Raw genomic sequence first — 15,892 nt, 5'->3', positions numbered from 1 at the left:
CGGCTGCGCGCGCGCCGTTCCGGAAGCGGAAGTGCACAAGAGGTCAGCGTTGGTTTTCAAGATGGTGGCCCTCAATGTGCTGGTGTCCGGCTGCGGACGGGTGCTCAGAGGGCTCCTGGCAGGCCAGGCCGCGACCAGCCGGGCCCGGCCTCCAGCTCGCGGGTTCAGGGAAGGTGAGTCCTGGGTCCTGGTGACCTCCCAGCGTTGAAGAGGAGAAGCAAAGGTTGCTTCCTTCTGCCCCCGTGCTCCCCTCCCTCCCTTTCCTTCAGGCGGTTCCGAAACGCCGGAGATGCTTGGGCTCCGAGAGTGCTTGCAGTTCCCTTCCAGACCCTGATGCTGTTACTTTGACCTCCCACCCATCGTGATTGTCCTCATGCGTGGGGACGGGGGAGGGGGATGGAGATCGGAGAGAAAAGCCTACTTAGTTAGCAGGGGCAGAAGAGAAACCTGTCTCAGGGTTCAGGAAAGTTTTTGGTTAGGGTCTGCGTGTTAATTCTCCGTTCCGTATTCGCCGAATCGCCGCCTCCTTCATTAAAGAATTCCTGCGCCATCGGGGAAGGACATCTGGATAACCTCCCCCGGGCCTCCCTTTCCAGTTTCTCATCTGAAAATGCTGTAATCTGATGGCAGCTTTTTCTGCCTGGGCCGCTAGTCTGAGAAGTGGACGCTAAGGTGGAAAGACCATTGAACAGTTGAAACAGAGGCATATGCTGGATGGTGGTTTTGCTTTTCATTAATCTTAAGTATGGAAAAGCAGTCTGATTCTAGTATTGCACCGAGAGCTTACTGAAGGCCAAGTGCTGTACTTCAAGCTGTTAAGGGATTCTGGAGAAAAAAAAATACAACCCTTTTCCTGAGAATTTAGGTTCTAATAAGATGATATGATACACTCCAATAAATGCAAGTTAGGTATTAGGTATTTACATGCGGAAGTACAGGGAGATTAGGTTACCGGCAACAGCAAACCGAATTGGAAGTTTTCATGAAGGGGGCGTGTCTTTAACAGGCTCATAAAAGGATGGAATCTGGCAGAGTGAAGAGGTCTTTCAGGACATAGTCTTTGTGCACTGCTGGAAGCAGGAAAGGATGAGTGATGTGCAATAGAAGTGAAGTGGTTTTGTGTGTGTGTGAGTGTGTGTTTTTAAGATCTGGTGCAGTATTGACCAGCATATCCTTTAACTAAAGCTGAGAAGAATCCAGAGGAAAATAGAGATCATTTTTGCCAGGGGGACCATAAAAGTCCAAAAAGAAGAGCCTAATGAAGAGAGCATTGGATTTGTCTCAGAAAAGGTGTCTTTTTTTAGCTTTCAAACAGCAATTTCAATAGAGTGGCATACAAGGAACCCAGTTTGGGAAAATGAGAGAGATGGTTCATGAAGAAATGAATAGGTGTGTTTGAAAAATTTAGCTATGAAGGGAAAATGGAACATTTGCTAGAAAGAACAACAAAATCCAGATACTGCCTGGTTAGCATAAGATAAACTAATTCATTGATAAAGAAAGACAACAAAGAGGTGTCTTGGATAAGGTGTTCTATCTGTTCCCATGCTGCAAAACAGGCATACACCCATAACATTTTTGAGGGCGTCTACCAAGTGTCAAACACTAACGGCTGCAATTTACTTATCCTTTATGAAATCAAAAGTTGAAAACAGTTTTTTGCTATGTCCCCAGAGGATAAGCAAGCGGAAGAGTTTTGATTTTTTACAAAGGAATATTTGAGATGAGAATTTTTCAGTTGGAGAGTTTGTGAAATGCTGGGCTGCATGATGAGATGGGTGTTTGAAGTCTTCCTTGCCATAAATACCTGGTAGCTTCTCTGTGTTACTGTCAGACCTAAAGGCTAAATAATTGAATTTATGTGATCTTACATGAAGGCATTACCATATTTTATATTTTTCTTGAGAACCATCTATCTCCAAAGCCTTTAAATGAAAAAAAAAAAACAAAAAAAACTTGATATTCTATCCATTATGTGTAAGGCATAAAGAATTACACATAAAGCTAATTTTGACTGGTCCCAGCTGGTATATTTGACACACAAATAATATTGTACACATAGAATTTAAAGTCATGGAGAGGAAAGTGGGTGTCTTGCTGAAAATATTCAAGCATTCTACTTTTCAGAGTATCAGATAGTACTTCCTTAATTTTAGTCAGAGTTCATGGGCATTCAGCACCACTCCTCCTGCCTATAGAATCTCTCTGTCTGAAGCAGTGATTCTCAATTGGGGGCAGTTTTGTCCCTCAGGGAACATTTGGCAATGTCCAGAGACATTTTTGGTTGTCACAGCTGGTGCTCATGGCATGTGGTGGGTAGAAGCCAGGGGTGCTGCTAAGCATCTTCCAGTGCACAGGATAGCCCTCCACCACAAAGAACCACCTGGCCTGAAATACTGATCCTGCTGCTGTTGAGAAAGCCTGGTCTGAAGTTTGACAGAGGGACACACAAAACCAAAAAAGATAATTACAGAAGAAGCAAGACTAAAGGAAGACAAAAAATGGAAGTTGTGGTTTACTAAGTGCCTGCTGCAAACACTGCTAGGTTTCCCACGTACACTTATTCAGTCTTCTCAACAATCCTTAAAGGTGAATATTACAGGCATTTTTACAAATGAGGAAATCCGGTCCAGAGGTGTTGGGTAGCTGCCCAATATCACACAACTAGTAAGTAGTAGAGTTGGAAGAACAGCCAGCACTTTTCCCTCCAATACCATCACCTTGGTATTCCATAGCAGGGCTTCTGCATGGTTCCCTCCCTTCCCTGAAAGCTCTTGTCAGTTAACTTGCTGGAGACCATTTAGTTTCATGATTGACACTGTCAGACCTAGCAAAGGTTAGACCTTGTTCCTGCCTTGTCACTCTTAGAGCCCTTGTGAAGGAATGCATTTAAAACAAGAAAAATAAACACATATGACTATCTGAATTAACAGTAATGATCTATCAGACCCTCAGAGCAGAGTGTGTTGAAAAGGAATAAAGGCTGAAGGGAATTTTCTTCATCTTTTCCTAAGGGAGGTTTCTGGAGGACTTAGCATTTCAGACAAGGATATGCCTGGCAGGATGGGCATTCTTATAGGTAAAAGCTTTGAGAGAGGAGTGAACAAATTGGGGCCTTTAAAGAATTCAAAAGACGTAGTCCAGGGACTTCCCTGGTGGCGCAGTGGTTAGGACTGTTCCAAGTGCAGGGGGCCCGGGTTCGATCCCTGGCCAGGGAACTAGATCTCACATGCATGCTGCAACCAAGAGTTCACATGCCACAACTAAGGTGCCCACGTGCCGCAACTAAGGAGCTGGTGAGCCGCAACTAAGGAGCCCACCTGCCGCAACTAAGACCCAGTGCAACCAAATAAATAAATAAATATTTTTTAAAAAAAAAGACATAGTCCAGAGTAACCTCTAGTGGAAGGAGATTTTTATGTAGCAGTAAGACTCCTCATTTGAAGGATAGTGCAGAGAGACATTCCCTCAGAGGTCCAAGGGAAAAGGAAGGGGTAGGTGATGAGAGAATCAGAAAACTTTAGTGGCAGAATTAAAGATGAACAGAAGGGAGCAGAGCTTGAGCGAGGAAGGAGTTTGAGAGAAGTAGTCAATGGCCATACTTCCCAAACATGCGCTCTACTCCCTGACCCTACATAAGATTGTTGAAGATTGTTGGTGCTACCGTTTAGCCACGTTGCCATTCGGTTACTCCGTCCCTTCATACTCTACTTGGGACTTGGTTTCCATGGATCCTTTCCAAGAAGGACCTTGGTCTCTGGGCACTTCCTGCAGCAGTGCCCTCCACTCCTCGTCATTCTGCTCTCCTCACTTCCTCCTTTACTAAACAGCTGGGTCTTTATCCTGCTGCAGTTCACTGTGTCTGTGTTTATGTGGCCATTGAGGTCTTTTTGCGTTCACTGCAATCTCACCTCGATGCTGTTTGCTCTAGACACACTTCAGTTATCTTGGACTCCATCCTAGGTGAGTATTTACTGAAGTACTCAAAGGACCTCTTTATGAGGCATGGACTTTGTTAGAGTGAGATTCCCTTGCTTGGTTTAGTTCTCTTTTCTCCTCTAGGGCAAAGACTGTGTCTCCTAGTAGGCTGGAGCTCTCCATAGTGGGTGGAGCCCGGCTGTACACTCCATGGGTACTCAGCAAATGTGTTGCCTCCTATGGCACAGATTATTTGATGTGTATGAGAAGTGCCTATCTTAGAAGATTTTGGCCCTTAATTCTAGTTTAGGAAACTGCTTCGTATCTTTCCTTAGTTTACTTGATACAGCCATATCTCAGAACACAAGAGCAATTCCATCTTTTCCTAAACAAGTTTTCAGTTAGTGACTAACAGTTTTTTAGTCCAGCTTTTCTTAGCCACCCCCACTTCTGTTGAATGGAGAGGAGGCCAGGAACAAATGGATATCAGGTTTTGTTTGGTTTTGACATGTTTTTGTATGCATGCTGAAAAGCAATACTATTTTGATTCCTAACTCCTGTTTTCAGAGACTTGAAATCTCCTAGGGCCTCTTCAGGCTCCTGTGGGCCCTCTGCCCCTGCACTGAGACACCGCCCTGACCAATCTCTGTCCTGTATGAGTTCTCCAGTCATTCCTTCTCATTTGACGAATTGTCTCTATTAGATAAGCATCTGCCTATTGTTTTACCCACTGACTTATAGTGAGATGATTCACTGGCTCAGAGTTGCTGTGTGGGGAGCTCATTAACAGTGGAGCTTGCTACGGGCTTTGATCTCTCTTCCAGGGGCCAGTGGAATGACTTCAGGGTTTGGTTCTTTGCCGGGAGTGATGTGTGTTTTGCTAGACTTGTTTACTTGATGGTTAGGACCCAAGTGCCTCCACCTAGAGGGGAAGCACATGTTTGTCCGCTTCGTTTCAGGGCACTGTTCTCACGCTGACTTGAGTGGTACCAGAGTGGGTCTCTCCTTTTGTTTCCTATCCGGATTCTTAAAAACTCACCCCCCACCTGTTGTTGCTCAGATTGGGTCACCCTCCGTCCCTCTTCCAACTTGGTTTTTGCAAATTTGCAAAGTTTCCGGGGTGCCTGGCAGCCCTGCTGGGCTAGGGCTGCGTCCTTCTGCCTCCCTACTTTTGTAGCTGACACAGTGCAGTGACCATCTCCCTGCAGCTGTGCTGGCCACCAGACTGAGTACCAGTTTGAGTCTCACCCACATCCCATTTAGGCTGGTCTCTCTTCGAAACAAGTTGATCTTTGCGGTGACACATTTTCTCTTAGGGAGAGAAACCTAGTTTGTCTTTGAATTGATTAGTATACAGTGTTCTCTGGAGAAAGCCTCGGGGCCTTTCTGGCCATTGTTACTCCTTTGTGTGTGTGGAGTTGAAGTTGAGAGTCTCTCAGGTTGGTTGGTTGAAGTAATGAGTCTTTATGAATGGCCTTGCCCAGAAAACAAACGGGGGACAATTCCAGGCAATCTGTGTCCAGTTTGGTGTCAGTCACAAAGCTCAGTGATCACAGATGCTGCTGTGGGCCTCCGGGTGGGTTAGAATTGCCTCACTTTTTTTTCTTAGACATTTTCGTTCTCTCTTTTTACTGTTTATTTTTTATTGCAAAGGCAGTACATGTTTATTTTAGAAACTTCAGAAAATCACCTCCTCCCATCCCTGAGGGAAAACCAGTATTACCATTTAGGTGTGTAGCTGTAGGGGTGTGTGAGCTTCCTGTAATCCATGTCTAATTGTGTGTACACTTATGGAAGCGTTTCCAGGGCAAGGTCCGTAACTTTCATTAGATTCACAAAGTTAACCTTAGGCTCTTTCTAATCTGGCTAGGGCTGAGTAGAACGAATTGTGGTAGCCAAGCTACTGTTAAAATATGGTTTTACTATTTGGGGAGACAGTTTGCAGCCTAGTATGTGCACTCATGTTTTCTGTTACAGTAGTTAGCAGTCAGAAGGGCATTATGAGAAGTATTTTGCTCCCTAGCCTTTATGGAGCATCTGTGGTATGCGTTCCTATGCTAAAAGCCATGGCTTCTTTCTCTAAAGAAACTGGGAGACCAGGGAGAATCTCCAAGAACTTTCTATTTGATTCTATTTGCCGAATGTGGGTTATTAGCTTGGTTCTTCCTTTGGATATTGTTGAAGTTGTCTTTCTGCATCCTGGTTAAGTAAGAGGACATATGTACAGCCTGGCTTGCGTGCCTGTGTGCGTGCGGCTTCATTGTCTTGCCCTCGGGTTCTCTTCTGACTGCCTCAGCGAAGAGCTGAGGGAGGCCCTCTCAGTGCGGAACTGCAGCACTCTCTGCAGTTCTGCCTGGACCCCATATCTGCAGGCCCCTCATTCCCACCTCTCCCATCACCCCTCTCCGGTGTGGATAACAAAATGCACCCCTACAGGGAGAGGATTTGACTCGCACAGCTGCCCTTGTACAGCTTGTACACAAGGCTCTCAGGATGTTTTAGGAGTGAACTGGTCTCATTACCTAGCCACCGTGGGACCCCTGGAGCAGTGTTAGCTCAGTGCTGTATCTTAGATTGCAAACTCGTCAAGGTCAGGAACCATATTTGTCTGGTTCTCCTAATGAAAGAACATATGCGATGGGTATTTTTGAAGGTCTTTTAGCGGCTTCTGCCCACTTCCCACCCCCCACCTTCAACCCTCATCTCTTAGGCCATTGTTGCTAGCCACAGTAGGGCAAGGTCTTGCCAAGTACCTTGGATGGAACCAAGATTAATCTCAGAAAGGCAGAAACAGTGTGGAGACCCTTAATCCCAGACAGATAATATGATGTGGGCATCTGGGCTTGCCCCCGCCCATCCTCCAGGGCACAGAGCCTTGGCACTGGGAGGTGAACCCTGCATACTTCCTTTTCCAGGTCAGGGCTGTGGGAGAGTGCAGAGAGAGGGCTCCGTTTTTCTGCATGTGTAAAGTTTGAGCTGTTACTTGAAACTCCCTGTTCCTTATTAAATGGCTGACCTAGTTTTTCCCCTTTATCTCTGTAGTGGTGGAGATCCAAGCAGGGAAGACAACTATAGTAAGTATCGTCGAGTTGGCCACTTCTAACATCTTTAATGCTTGGAGCTGCCTGGCTGCTCCTCTGAGGGAGGGTGGGAGGCCCCAACTGGACTCCTGGCTTCAGGATCTGCTCCCTCTGTGACCATAAATCCCACAGTCTACTATTTTCAACCTGTGTGTGAGAGTGTGGTTAATCAGGAACAGTTGCTGTGCCTGGACTAAGACATCTGTTACTTGATTAAAGTGGCCCTTTGTATGACAAGAGCTCATAGGTATTTGCTGATATGTTCTTTGGCGGGTGATAAGTCAGTTTTCCAAAGGGGAAAACTAAGGTAATGACAAGACTAGAGAGAGTAGACCCCGGGCGAGGAGCCTGGATCTTTGCTTTCTGCCTAGAATGACTAAGCTACTACTCCTTAAGTGATGTAGTTAGAAGGTGACACTCTCTGGGCCCTGGGCTCATAGCTGGCACCCTGTCTTCTCTGTTGGTGAGAAAGCTAGCACAGTTCTTCACCCACCTACTCCCCCCTCCCTCACTGGGCCTATCTCACCTCCCTTCCTCTGGGAGTCATGGGGCCTAGATTATCCTATAATCCCTAAAAGACAACGTTGTTTTCACACGGCCTTCCACGCCTCCAAGAAATCCTCAACCACTCCACCGAGTTCCCAGAAGCCTCTGTAGCTTCCATGTCAAGCAGGGATTTAACCCTCTGGCGGCCAGTCAAGACCAGTCCTCCCTAAGGCCTTCTTATCCCCAGGACAAGCCTTAGGGTTCCGTCTTTGGGTCTTCCCCAGAACACGCCCTCAGCCTTTTTACTGCTTAGCCCCAAAACAGTTCTTTCTAGGGGGATCCCATTCCCTTAGGGCACCTTTTTTGGTTCCCTTATCTAAAGCCAAAACAAGTATTCACCCTTTAAACTCCATGCTGGTGGACAGAAGCACGTCTGGCTTTTGAGTGTGAAGAGTGTTTTTCCTGTGGGGCATGAATTTGCTATTTGTGGAATGAACACAGAAGTATGTGGCCCCATGAGAGCCCTTGGGGGAGGTAACCCAGCCATGCCTGGAGAGGCGCTGCCATGGCTGACTTTGGGTATTACTCTCCGGGGTCTCACTTTCTTCATCAGTAAAATAAGATCATGATTCTGCCCTCACTAGGTTGTGGGGTTAAATGAGATGATACATGTGGACCATTATTAGCACAGAGCCAGGCCTATAGTGGGGAGTCAATAAGTGTTAGCTCTCCCCCACCAGGCCCACCTTGACCCCCTCCCAAGTCCTTCCATGTACCTGCACATTTTCCCTAGCGCACTTTCCCCTTTCTGGCATAACTGTGTAGTAACAGCACCCTGCATGGCCAAGCCTTGCTTCTGGCCCCCTTTGCCTTCTGCCAGTTCTTCCCTGGGAGACAGTGTTGCTTCCCTCCCAGAGTCTCTCAGACCTGTCCCAACATCACACAATCTGTGGCCTCAATCAGCAAGGCTTTCCAAACTCCCCTTCTTGCAATTGGAGCTGATGCCCAGATCATTGGTTTATTGAGCTTAGTAATTCCAAGGCTGTGTCACAGGATACAACAGCCATGGAGGAGGTCACTTCACATGTGGCCTCAGCACGGTTTGAGAGGTGGAATCCAGAGTGATAAGAGGAGGAGGGCAGGGGAATGTATCCTCCCCTCTGTGTTTTTAGAGAGAGGGGGGAGGAGGAGAGCGCACACAGTTGTCTGCTTGTATAGGCCTAGACCAGCTTTCTCAGCCTGGTGCTGCTGGCGTTTTAGACTGGCTGGTTCTGTGTTGTGAGTGAGGGCTGTCCTGTGCATGTAGGGTGGTGAGCACCTTCCCTGCTAGAGGCCAGTAGCACTCCATCCCCCCGTGGGGATGATCAGAAATGTCTCAGACATTGTCCAGTGTCCCCTGGACCCTGTTTTTAGGCAACCCTGCCTGGTTGAGAACCACTGGCAAAAACTTACCTCTGTCAGATAAAACTGGAAACTGCAGTTTCCTCTGAGAAGGACACGCAGGATGGGAGGGAGACTTCCTTTCGACTCCACATCCCTGCACAGTTTGAAACTTTCTACCATGTGCATTTATTGCTTTTTCCCAAAGGAGAGAGAGGGAAGCATAATGTTCTGGAGTTTTTGTCTTTTTGAGGAAGGAAAGGTAGCATTCAGCTGATAGAGCAAACCCCTCCCTCTTGCCACCAGCATTAAGTTCAGTTTCTACTACCCCTGCAGACCATCAAACCCATCTCTGTGGCTACTCCAAGGTCCATTGTCCAGCAGCTATGGAATCAGCACCACAATTCAGGCAGAGAGACCCATTAGCTACTCGCCTGAGGCCCCCAGAGATGAAGTCTCACCAGCACTCCTACCACTCGGGGGGTTGTTTGAGGATGAGAGGCTCTGCACAGCCCTCTCCCTCACAGGCTCTCTTTCTCTGCCTTCTAGATTGAAGGCCGAATCACAGGGACTCCCAAGGAAAGTCCAAATCCCCCCAACCCCTCCGGCCAGTGCCCTATCTGCCGCTGGAACCTGAAACACAAGTATAACTACGAGGTGAGTCTGGGCACAGACACACATGTCTGCGCGTCTTGGAGCTCGTGTTCCCTGTGGGCTTAAGCAGCATGTCATGGAACCACCAAGACAGAAGCATTTTGTCCAGTTTTAAAAATGCTCAGGCTCCACCTCCAGATGTTTCTGTTGGCCTGGGGTGGAGCCCAGCCATCATTATATTTTAAAGCTCCCCAGGTGATTCTAATGTGCAGCGAGGGTGGAGAGTCACTGACTTAGTTCATGGTCTGGTTGCGGTTGATTCAGACCACCAGGGCCCTGGAGCCCAGTCTCGTAGGGCTGTGTTCCCAGGGGGGTGGAATCAGAATCTGAGCTTGGCTTTCCTCCTTTTATAATGAGGACATCTCTGGAGAGTCCTTACTATGATCTGGGGATATATCATTCTCTTTCCATATTGGAGCTACAGAGACCCCTGTTTGCTGTAGGTCTTCTAGAGCTGTTGTTTCACAGAGAGATGACAAGAGTGAACAACAATAGGTGAGTTGTACGGGGTGCTGCTCTGTGTGTAAGCACCTATGGGGCATAATTCACTTAGTTTTCCCAATATCCCTGTGAAGTAGGTACTATTTTCATCCTTGTTTTACAGATGAGGAAATTTGAGGCATGACCTTGTTAATGAACAAGTTAATGAACTTGCCTCAGATCACCCACCCAGCTAGTAAGTATCAGAGCTGGGATGCACGCTCTGGGGCTACAAAACCCAGGCAGAGCCTATGATCCCAGCTACTACTCTATATCATGTCTAGAGATGGGGCGGGCCTGGGGGAAAGGACGCAGCCCTAGAGAAATCCATACTTGTCCTTTAGCATTCTATTGGTGACATTAAGCAACCCTGTTTTTAGGTTTCAGGTGATTCAGACTCTGGGCCAGTTTGACCTGCAGGTTGTCCCTATGCCCCTCTGTGGAATGGGATGACTAAGGGCAGAGATCCCGGTCAGGTGGTCAGAGCAGGAGAGGCCACATGTCCACGGGATCTGAACAGAATGACCCAACTAATCTCCTGGGCTGGGAGCCTTGGCTTCAGGCCACCCCGGGGTGGGGGTGGGGGTGGGGGTATTCTTTTGACCTGTCCCGGCCCTTCCGCTGATGGCCACCTGGAGTAACAGGGAACTTGCAGGCCACGGGGCACTGCTCTCAGCTTCTTGTGACATGGAAGTTAGTGGGGTCCTGGCCATACTTAGAATCCCAGCTGTGAATAGAGAGGTGAACCCCACACCTGCCTGATCACCATGGGGCACTCTTCCTACGAGCCATTTCCAGGAAATGGACTTGGCTCTGTTTATCAAGCAGAAGAAATCCAGTCCCCTCCAAGGTAAAGGCTGAAGAAGTTGTTTTCCTTTTACCCCTTTCCGCTCAGGGCACTGCCACTTTGAGCTGCACAAAGCTGTCAGCCTTTTTGGCAGCCTGCAGTGGGGGCACTGGGGCTGTGAGACCAGTGTATTATCCCTGGATAATCCAATCCAAGTTCTTTTCATCAGAGTCTGGAGATTACAGGGGTGGCATTTGGGGGCCTGGGTCCCCCGGGAGCTTTCCAGTGATTAAAACAAACCTGCCGTTATACAGCGAGGTACCTGCCAGGGCAGCGAGTCAGTTTGAGGACCAGGACCATGGAGATAGGCATGCCAGGCCCCTCCGGGTCAGGTGGGCGACTTTTCTTTAACCCTCTCAGCCATGCTGTGAGAGTTGGGAGGGGACGTGGTCTCTCTTGATTCTGATTCTTAATTCTTGACACTCTCCTTGACTCATCCAAAGCGGTCTGATGGTTCAAAGGAAGCCCAAGAATCCATTTACATCTGGTCACAGGGGGCTTAGAAGATGTGGGATTTAACCTTGCAACCTGGCCCCATCCTCAGCTCGTTGCTGCCTGGGGCTTCAGAGGGCATGGCACAAGGTCGAGGGGCTCTCTGTGGGTCTTCTGGGCTGTGGCATGTAGACTCTGGGGGCGGAAATGGTACAGGTTTTCCCTGTTGTGCAGAAGTACATGACATACCCCCTACGCCACCCAAGGAGGAGAACACACCTTTCATCACCAGGAAAGATACCGTGGGTGCATGAAATCTTGTTAACCTTCTTGAAGAGTTCCTGTTCTCTAACCTAGTCTATCGGAAGACTTATCTCATGGAGGAGCTGAGAGGACTCTTGGGGTTGGTAATGGGGTCAGGAAATCTTGCTAAGTTGGGATTGAACCTTTGTTAGGGTGGAGATAGCAGGCCCACGTGCAGAGCTCTTTGGGGAGGGAGTGGCCTCAGGTCTGTTCCGGGGGAGCCTCAGCCTCTGGCAGTGCCAGGGTACAGCAGCCTCCCCTGGAGGCCACTTAGCCCTGGCTCCCCAGCAGCAAGTGCCTGTCCAGAGGACCCTCATGTCCTGTTTTCCGTTTCCACTAGGATGTTCTGCTGCTCAGTCAGTTCATCCGGCCACACGGGGGCATGCTGCCCCGAAGGGTCACGGGCCTGTGCCAGGAAGAGCACCGCAAGATTGAGGAGTGTGTGAAGATGGCCCACCGAGCAGGTAGAAAGCACCTTGGGCTAAGAGGGGCAGAAGCGGGCTGTGGGCACCATTTCCACCCTCCAGCTGCCCCGTGTTCCAGCCCCTCCTGAAAGGGCAATGGGTATCCAGAGGCTTCATTATACTCACCCCCTAGTGCCAACCTCCCACCCCCTTGGGCTTTCCCTCCAGCCCCCAAGAGCTACACAGGGAGCTGCAGAGACCATCCCCTTAAATGCTTTTCTCTCCACTCAGGTCTGCTCCCAAATCACAGACCTAAGCTTCCAGAAGGATTTGTTCCAAAGAGCAAACCCCGACTCAACAGGTAAGCAGGTAACCTGGGCTGGGGAGGCTCTCTCCTGGAGTTCGTTCCACAGTTCAGGAAAGCTGGAGCATTCCATCCCTTCCAGCCTAAGCACCCACCCCATCAGTCCGACCACTGTGTACGCTTCTGTTACTCTCCCCTGCCGGCCTCAGCCTCTTTCCTTGTCCCTCCCCAGTAGGGCACTTAGCACAGGGGTAAGAAGGGTAAGAAGGTCGTTGTTGGGCATTAGAATGTGCTAATCTTCTGTTTATGACATCATACTGAGTTGCTATGGGAATGTCAGAGCACTTCTGCAAACTTTCTGTAATAGCACTGGGGTTATTAAAGGGCAAAATGAGGCCTTAGAAATAGAAATGGGAAGGCTGTCTGGGGCAGGGCCACTGTACATAGCTGCGCAAATCGTACACTGCAAAACTTTAAGGCAGCATCCAGGTAGACTAGATTGTGAATGGTGCTCCCTAGAGTTGTGCAGTTAACGACCTGCACAGCTGCACATGGTATCCCATGAGGTCCTGAGGTTTTATAGAGGAGGAGAGGAAGTCCCCTAGGTCCTAGAATCAGTCAGTCTGCCTTTCAGCCTAAGCAGGGTGGTCCCCTCTGGTGTAGAAATAGATTCCTGTCTAACACTTAAACAGCTGTCTCTGACATTACCACACTCACATACTCCTAGAACTATAATACCCCCTGGTTGAGAGTAGATCCAGGTCTGTAAAATCGATGTTGGTATTTCTTCTTGTTCTCCCGTATCGTATCAATAAACCCCCTGCCTTCAGCCTGTCCCGCTGCCACTGGAATTGCACTCTGTGGTTAAAGCAAAGCAAGATCCCCCACCCCCAGCAAATCTCCTAGGCTGATCCCCAACAGAACCCAGGCATGGAGGATGAGAGGCCAGGCAAATACTAGCCATGGATTGCTGGGCTGGGGGTGCAGGGCCAGAGCTGGGTCTTCACTGACGCCTCGCCAACACCCTGGCCCCTTGCCCATCTCCACCTGCACCTCCCACACTGCTAGCTGGGCCATCTGCCAGCAGCCCCGGAGGAACGGGACATATTAACCTCTTCCTGTCTTTCCCAAATGTGCTGCGGACCTTTTGGGGGTTGAGCCGCCCCCTACCCTGACTCGTTAAGAGACAAGCAGCAGGCCTAAGGACACAATCCATCCTTCCCTCAGGCCTTTGAAGCAAAGCCAGGCTCCCTCCCATATATCCGGTGTCCTTTAACGTGACACCGGATTGATGATGCGTGGGGGCTCTTGGGTTGCAAAGGCCACCCTGGGGAGGAGAGGGAGTCCTGGCTACATGGGAGGCTGATTCCTTACAAGGGACTTTATGATTCCATCCAGAGGTCCTTGAGCTGCCATGCACCGGCCGGGCCCGGGGGAGCCATGCGTCCTCCTTCCCCACTCCTTCAGGAGAGGTAGGAGGAAGGAGCCTTGGTTCTTAGAGCTGGAGTGTTCCCAGAGAGCCGTCCGGAGGCCCTCAGCCCCCTCCCCTGCCAGGTGGCTGCTCCTTGTGGCACAAGCATCAGGCCCAGGGCCAGCTGAATCCCAGCTTCCCTGGGGTCTCTCCAGGGTGGGAGGGGCAGGGAGCCTTTAGGGCAGCAACTATGGAGAGCCTGGTGAGCCTCGGGATCTGGGGTCTTCAAACCCAAGGAGCAACCCTTTGGGGGAGGCTGCTTCCACACCCCACCTCTTCACCCACCCTTCTGAAGCCTGGGAAATGCCAGCACAGGGGCCTGCCAGGTCCCAGCACCACCAAAGGCATCCCTGGGGCCAGCCTACTGCACAGAGGCCTCCCTGCTGGGGCACTGACAGCCACAGTGGACATGGGGAAGCCCTCTCCTGCTGGCCCACCTCGCACGTGGCATGGAGGCCAATACCACCCACAGCTTTTACTTCCTCTCAAAGCTCAGAGCAGAAGACACAGGTCCAGGGGAGCTCAGTTGAAGTGTATAAATCAGCAGTCATTTTTTCACTCTTAGCTAAAAATTTTCAGCCATGGTTATTAATTTTTTTAATTAAAACCTCTCATTTGAGGGTCTCTAGAGGCGGCTGGGTTGAGCCCTAACCTCGTGTGGAAGCAGGGGAGGATCCTGGCCTCTGCCATGGCTGAGCTTTCAGGACGAAGGGTGGGCCTCTCTGGACAGGATCCGAGTTTCGTTCTGGACGGAGTAAACCCCAGTCCCAGCCGGCATGAGCCACTTTTCCGGGAACTATCAGGGCCCTGCTGCCATCCCCAAAGGAGGCAAAAGGACTATGGGTGGCAGCCATCTTTCCCCACCCCACCCCCTCCTACTTACAAGAATCTTCCTGGCCCCCATCATGGGTTGGGTGAGGGGCAGGGATCCTCTACGAGTTATGGCTGCCTAGGCTTGTTCCCTGAAGGCTGGGGTGGCAGAGTGAGCCAAGTGGGGGAGAGGGAAGGATTCCTCCAGGCCCTTACATCAGCCTCTCCTCTCCCCGTGACTGGGCCACAGAGGGATGATCTGCTCTCTGAGCAGCCTCTTCCTCCACCTCCTCCCCCAGCAAATACACACAAACACTGACGACTCATAAAGATCTAGGAAGCGTGTGGCCTTGTGCTGCCTGACCCTGGCCACACACACCTGCGGCAGCAGGAGCCCAGCCCATCTGTTTACAGCATATTCAGCAGTTGCTCCCAGGAAAAGCCCTTCTCAAGAAAGGAAAACTGGTGAAAGGGTTTGGTTGGCCAAGCGCGGCTTGGGCCTGAGGAGGCCATGCCCACGGTCCCACAGCCACCTCTCATCCTCGCTCCACAGGTACCTCACCCGCTGGTCTCCCCGCTCCGTCAAGCCCATCTACAACAAAGGCCACCGCTGGAACAAGGTGCGCATGGCTGTGGGGTCCCCCCTCCTGAAGGACAACGTCTCCTACGCGAGCAGGCCTTTGGTGCTGTATCACTGACTGAGAGCACGGCCTCCCGAGAGCCGGCCGTGAGCTCATCCTGCACTCCCGCCCCATCCCACCAGGGTGGCCCGGCTCCTCCAACGTGGATGGCACGAGGGCTAGCAGGTCCAACACTAGTGCCCTGGGCCTGCTCTGCAACAGAGCTGGGCGCTGGGTGCAGGTGGGGCAGTCGAGTCCCCAGGCAGCTGCTGTGGTCTTGTGACTGGCCTGGGCTCATTGCTGGTGGACAGGAGCTTTGCCCACAGGAATGTTATAAACCAGGCTTGTACTCACCCACTGGGTGTGCGCCCACTGCTTGGGAAGTGCGGGGGGCTCAACCCGTTTCCGGCCAGTTACTGAGCATTAAGTCACTGATCTCTTGTGATGGGCCACGTGAATGCAACAGGGGAGTTCACGGGCCAAACAGGTTCCCTTCCTCTCTATTGACAGCTGTTAGCTTTTTGGCCAGGGGGGCTGCAAGGAGGAGGTAAGTTAGGCTGCCTGGCCCATGTGCAGCTCTCATCTGAGTCCAGGAAGCTGCCCTCCTCAGAGGGCTCCTGGCTGTCACCTCCCCCCTGCCATTTCCTCCCACCTTTCTCTCTCGTTAGCACATTCCAACCCTCTGCCACTTGCTCTATTTGAG

At 50.3% G+C, this 15,892-nt stretch overlaps 1 protein-coding gene across 1 annotated transcript; it reads left to right on the top strand.

Moving 5' to 3' along the window:
* Positions 1–47: 47 nt before the first annotated feature.
* Positions 48–15,543, top strand: MRPS18A (mitochondrial ribosomal protein S18A). The gene is made up of 6 exons (XM_030870602.2): positions 48–173; positions 6,961–6,992; positions 9,414–9,521; positions 11,921–12,044; positions 12,276–12,345; positions 15,123–15,543. Exons 1-6 carry the CDS (start codon positions 62–64, stop codon positions 15,265–15,267), a joined length of 591 nt encoding a protein of 196 aa, XP_030726462.1. The 5' UTR covers positions 48–61; the 3' UTR covers positions 15,268–15,543.
* The last annotated feature ends 349 nt before the right edge of the window (positions 15,544–15,892 follow it).

Source organism: Globicephala melas, chromosome 11 (genome assembly GCF_963455315.2).
Source record: "Globicephala melas chromosome 11, mGloMel1.2, whole genome shotgun sequence".
Classification (NCBI taxonomy): Eukaryota; Metazoa; Chordata; class Mammalia; order Artiodactyla; family Delphinidae; genus Globicephala; species Globicephala melas.
Note: the sequence above shows the minus strand (reverse complement) of the source record. Positions and strands in the feature narration are given on the sequence as shown.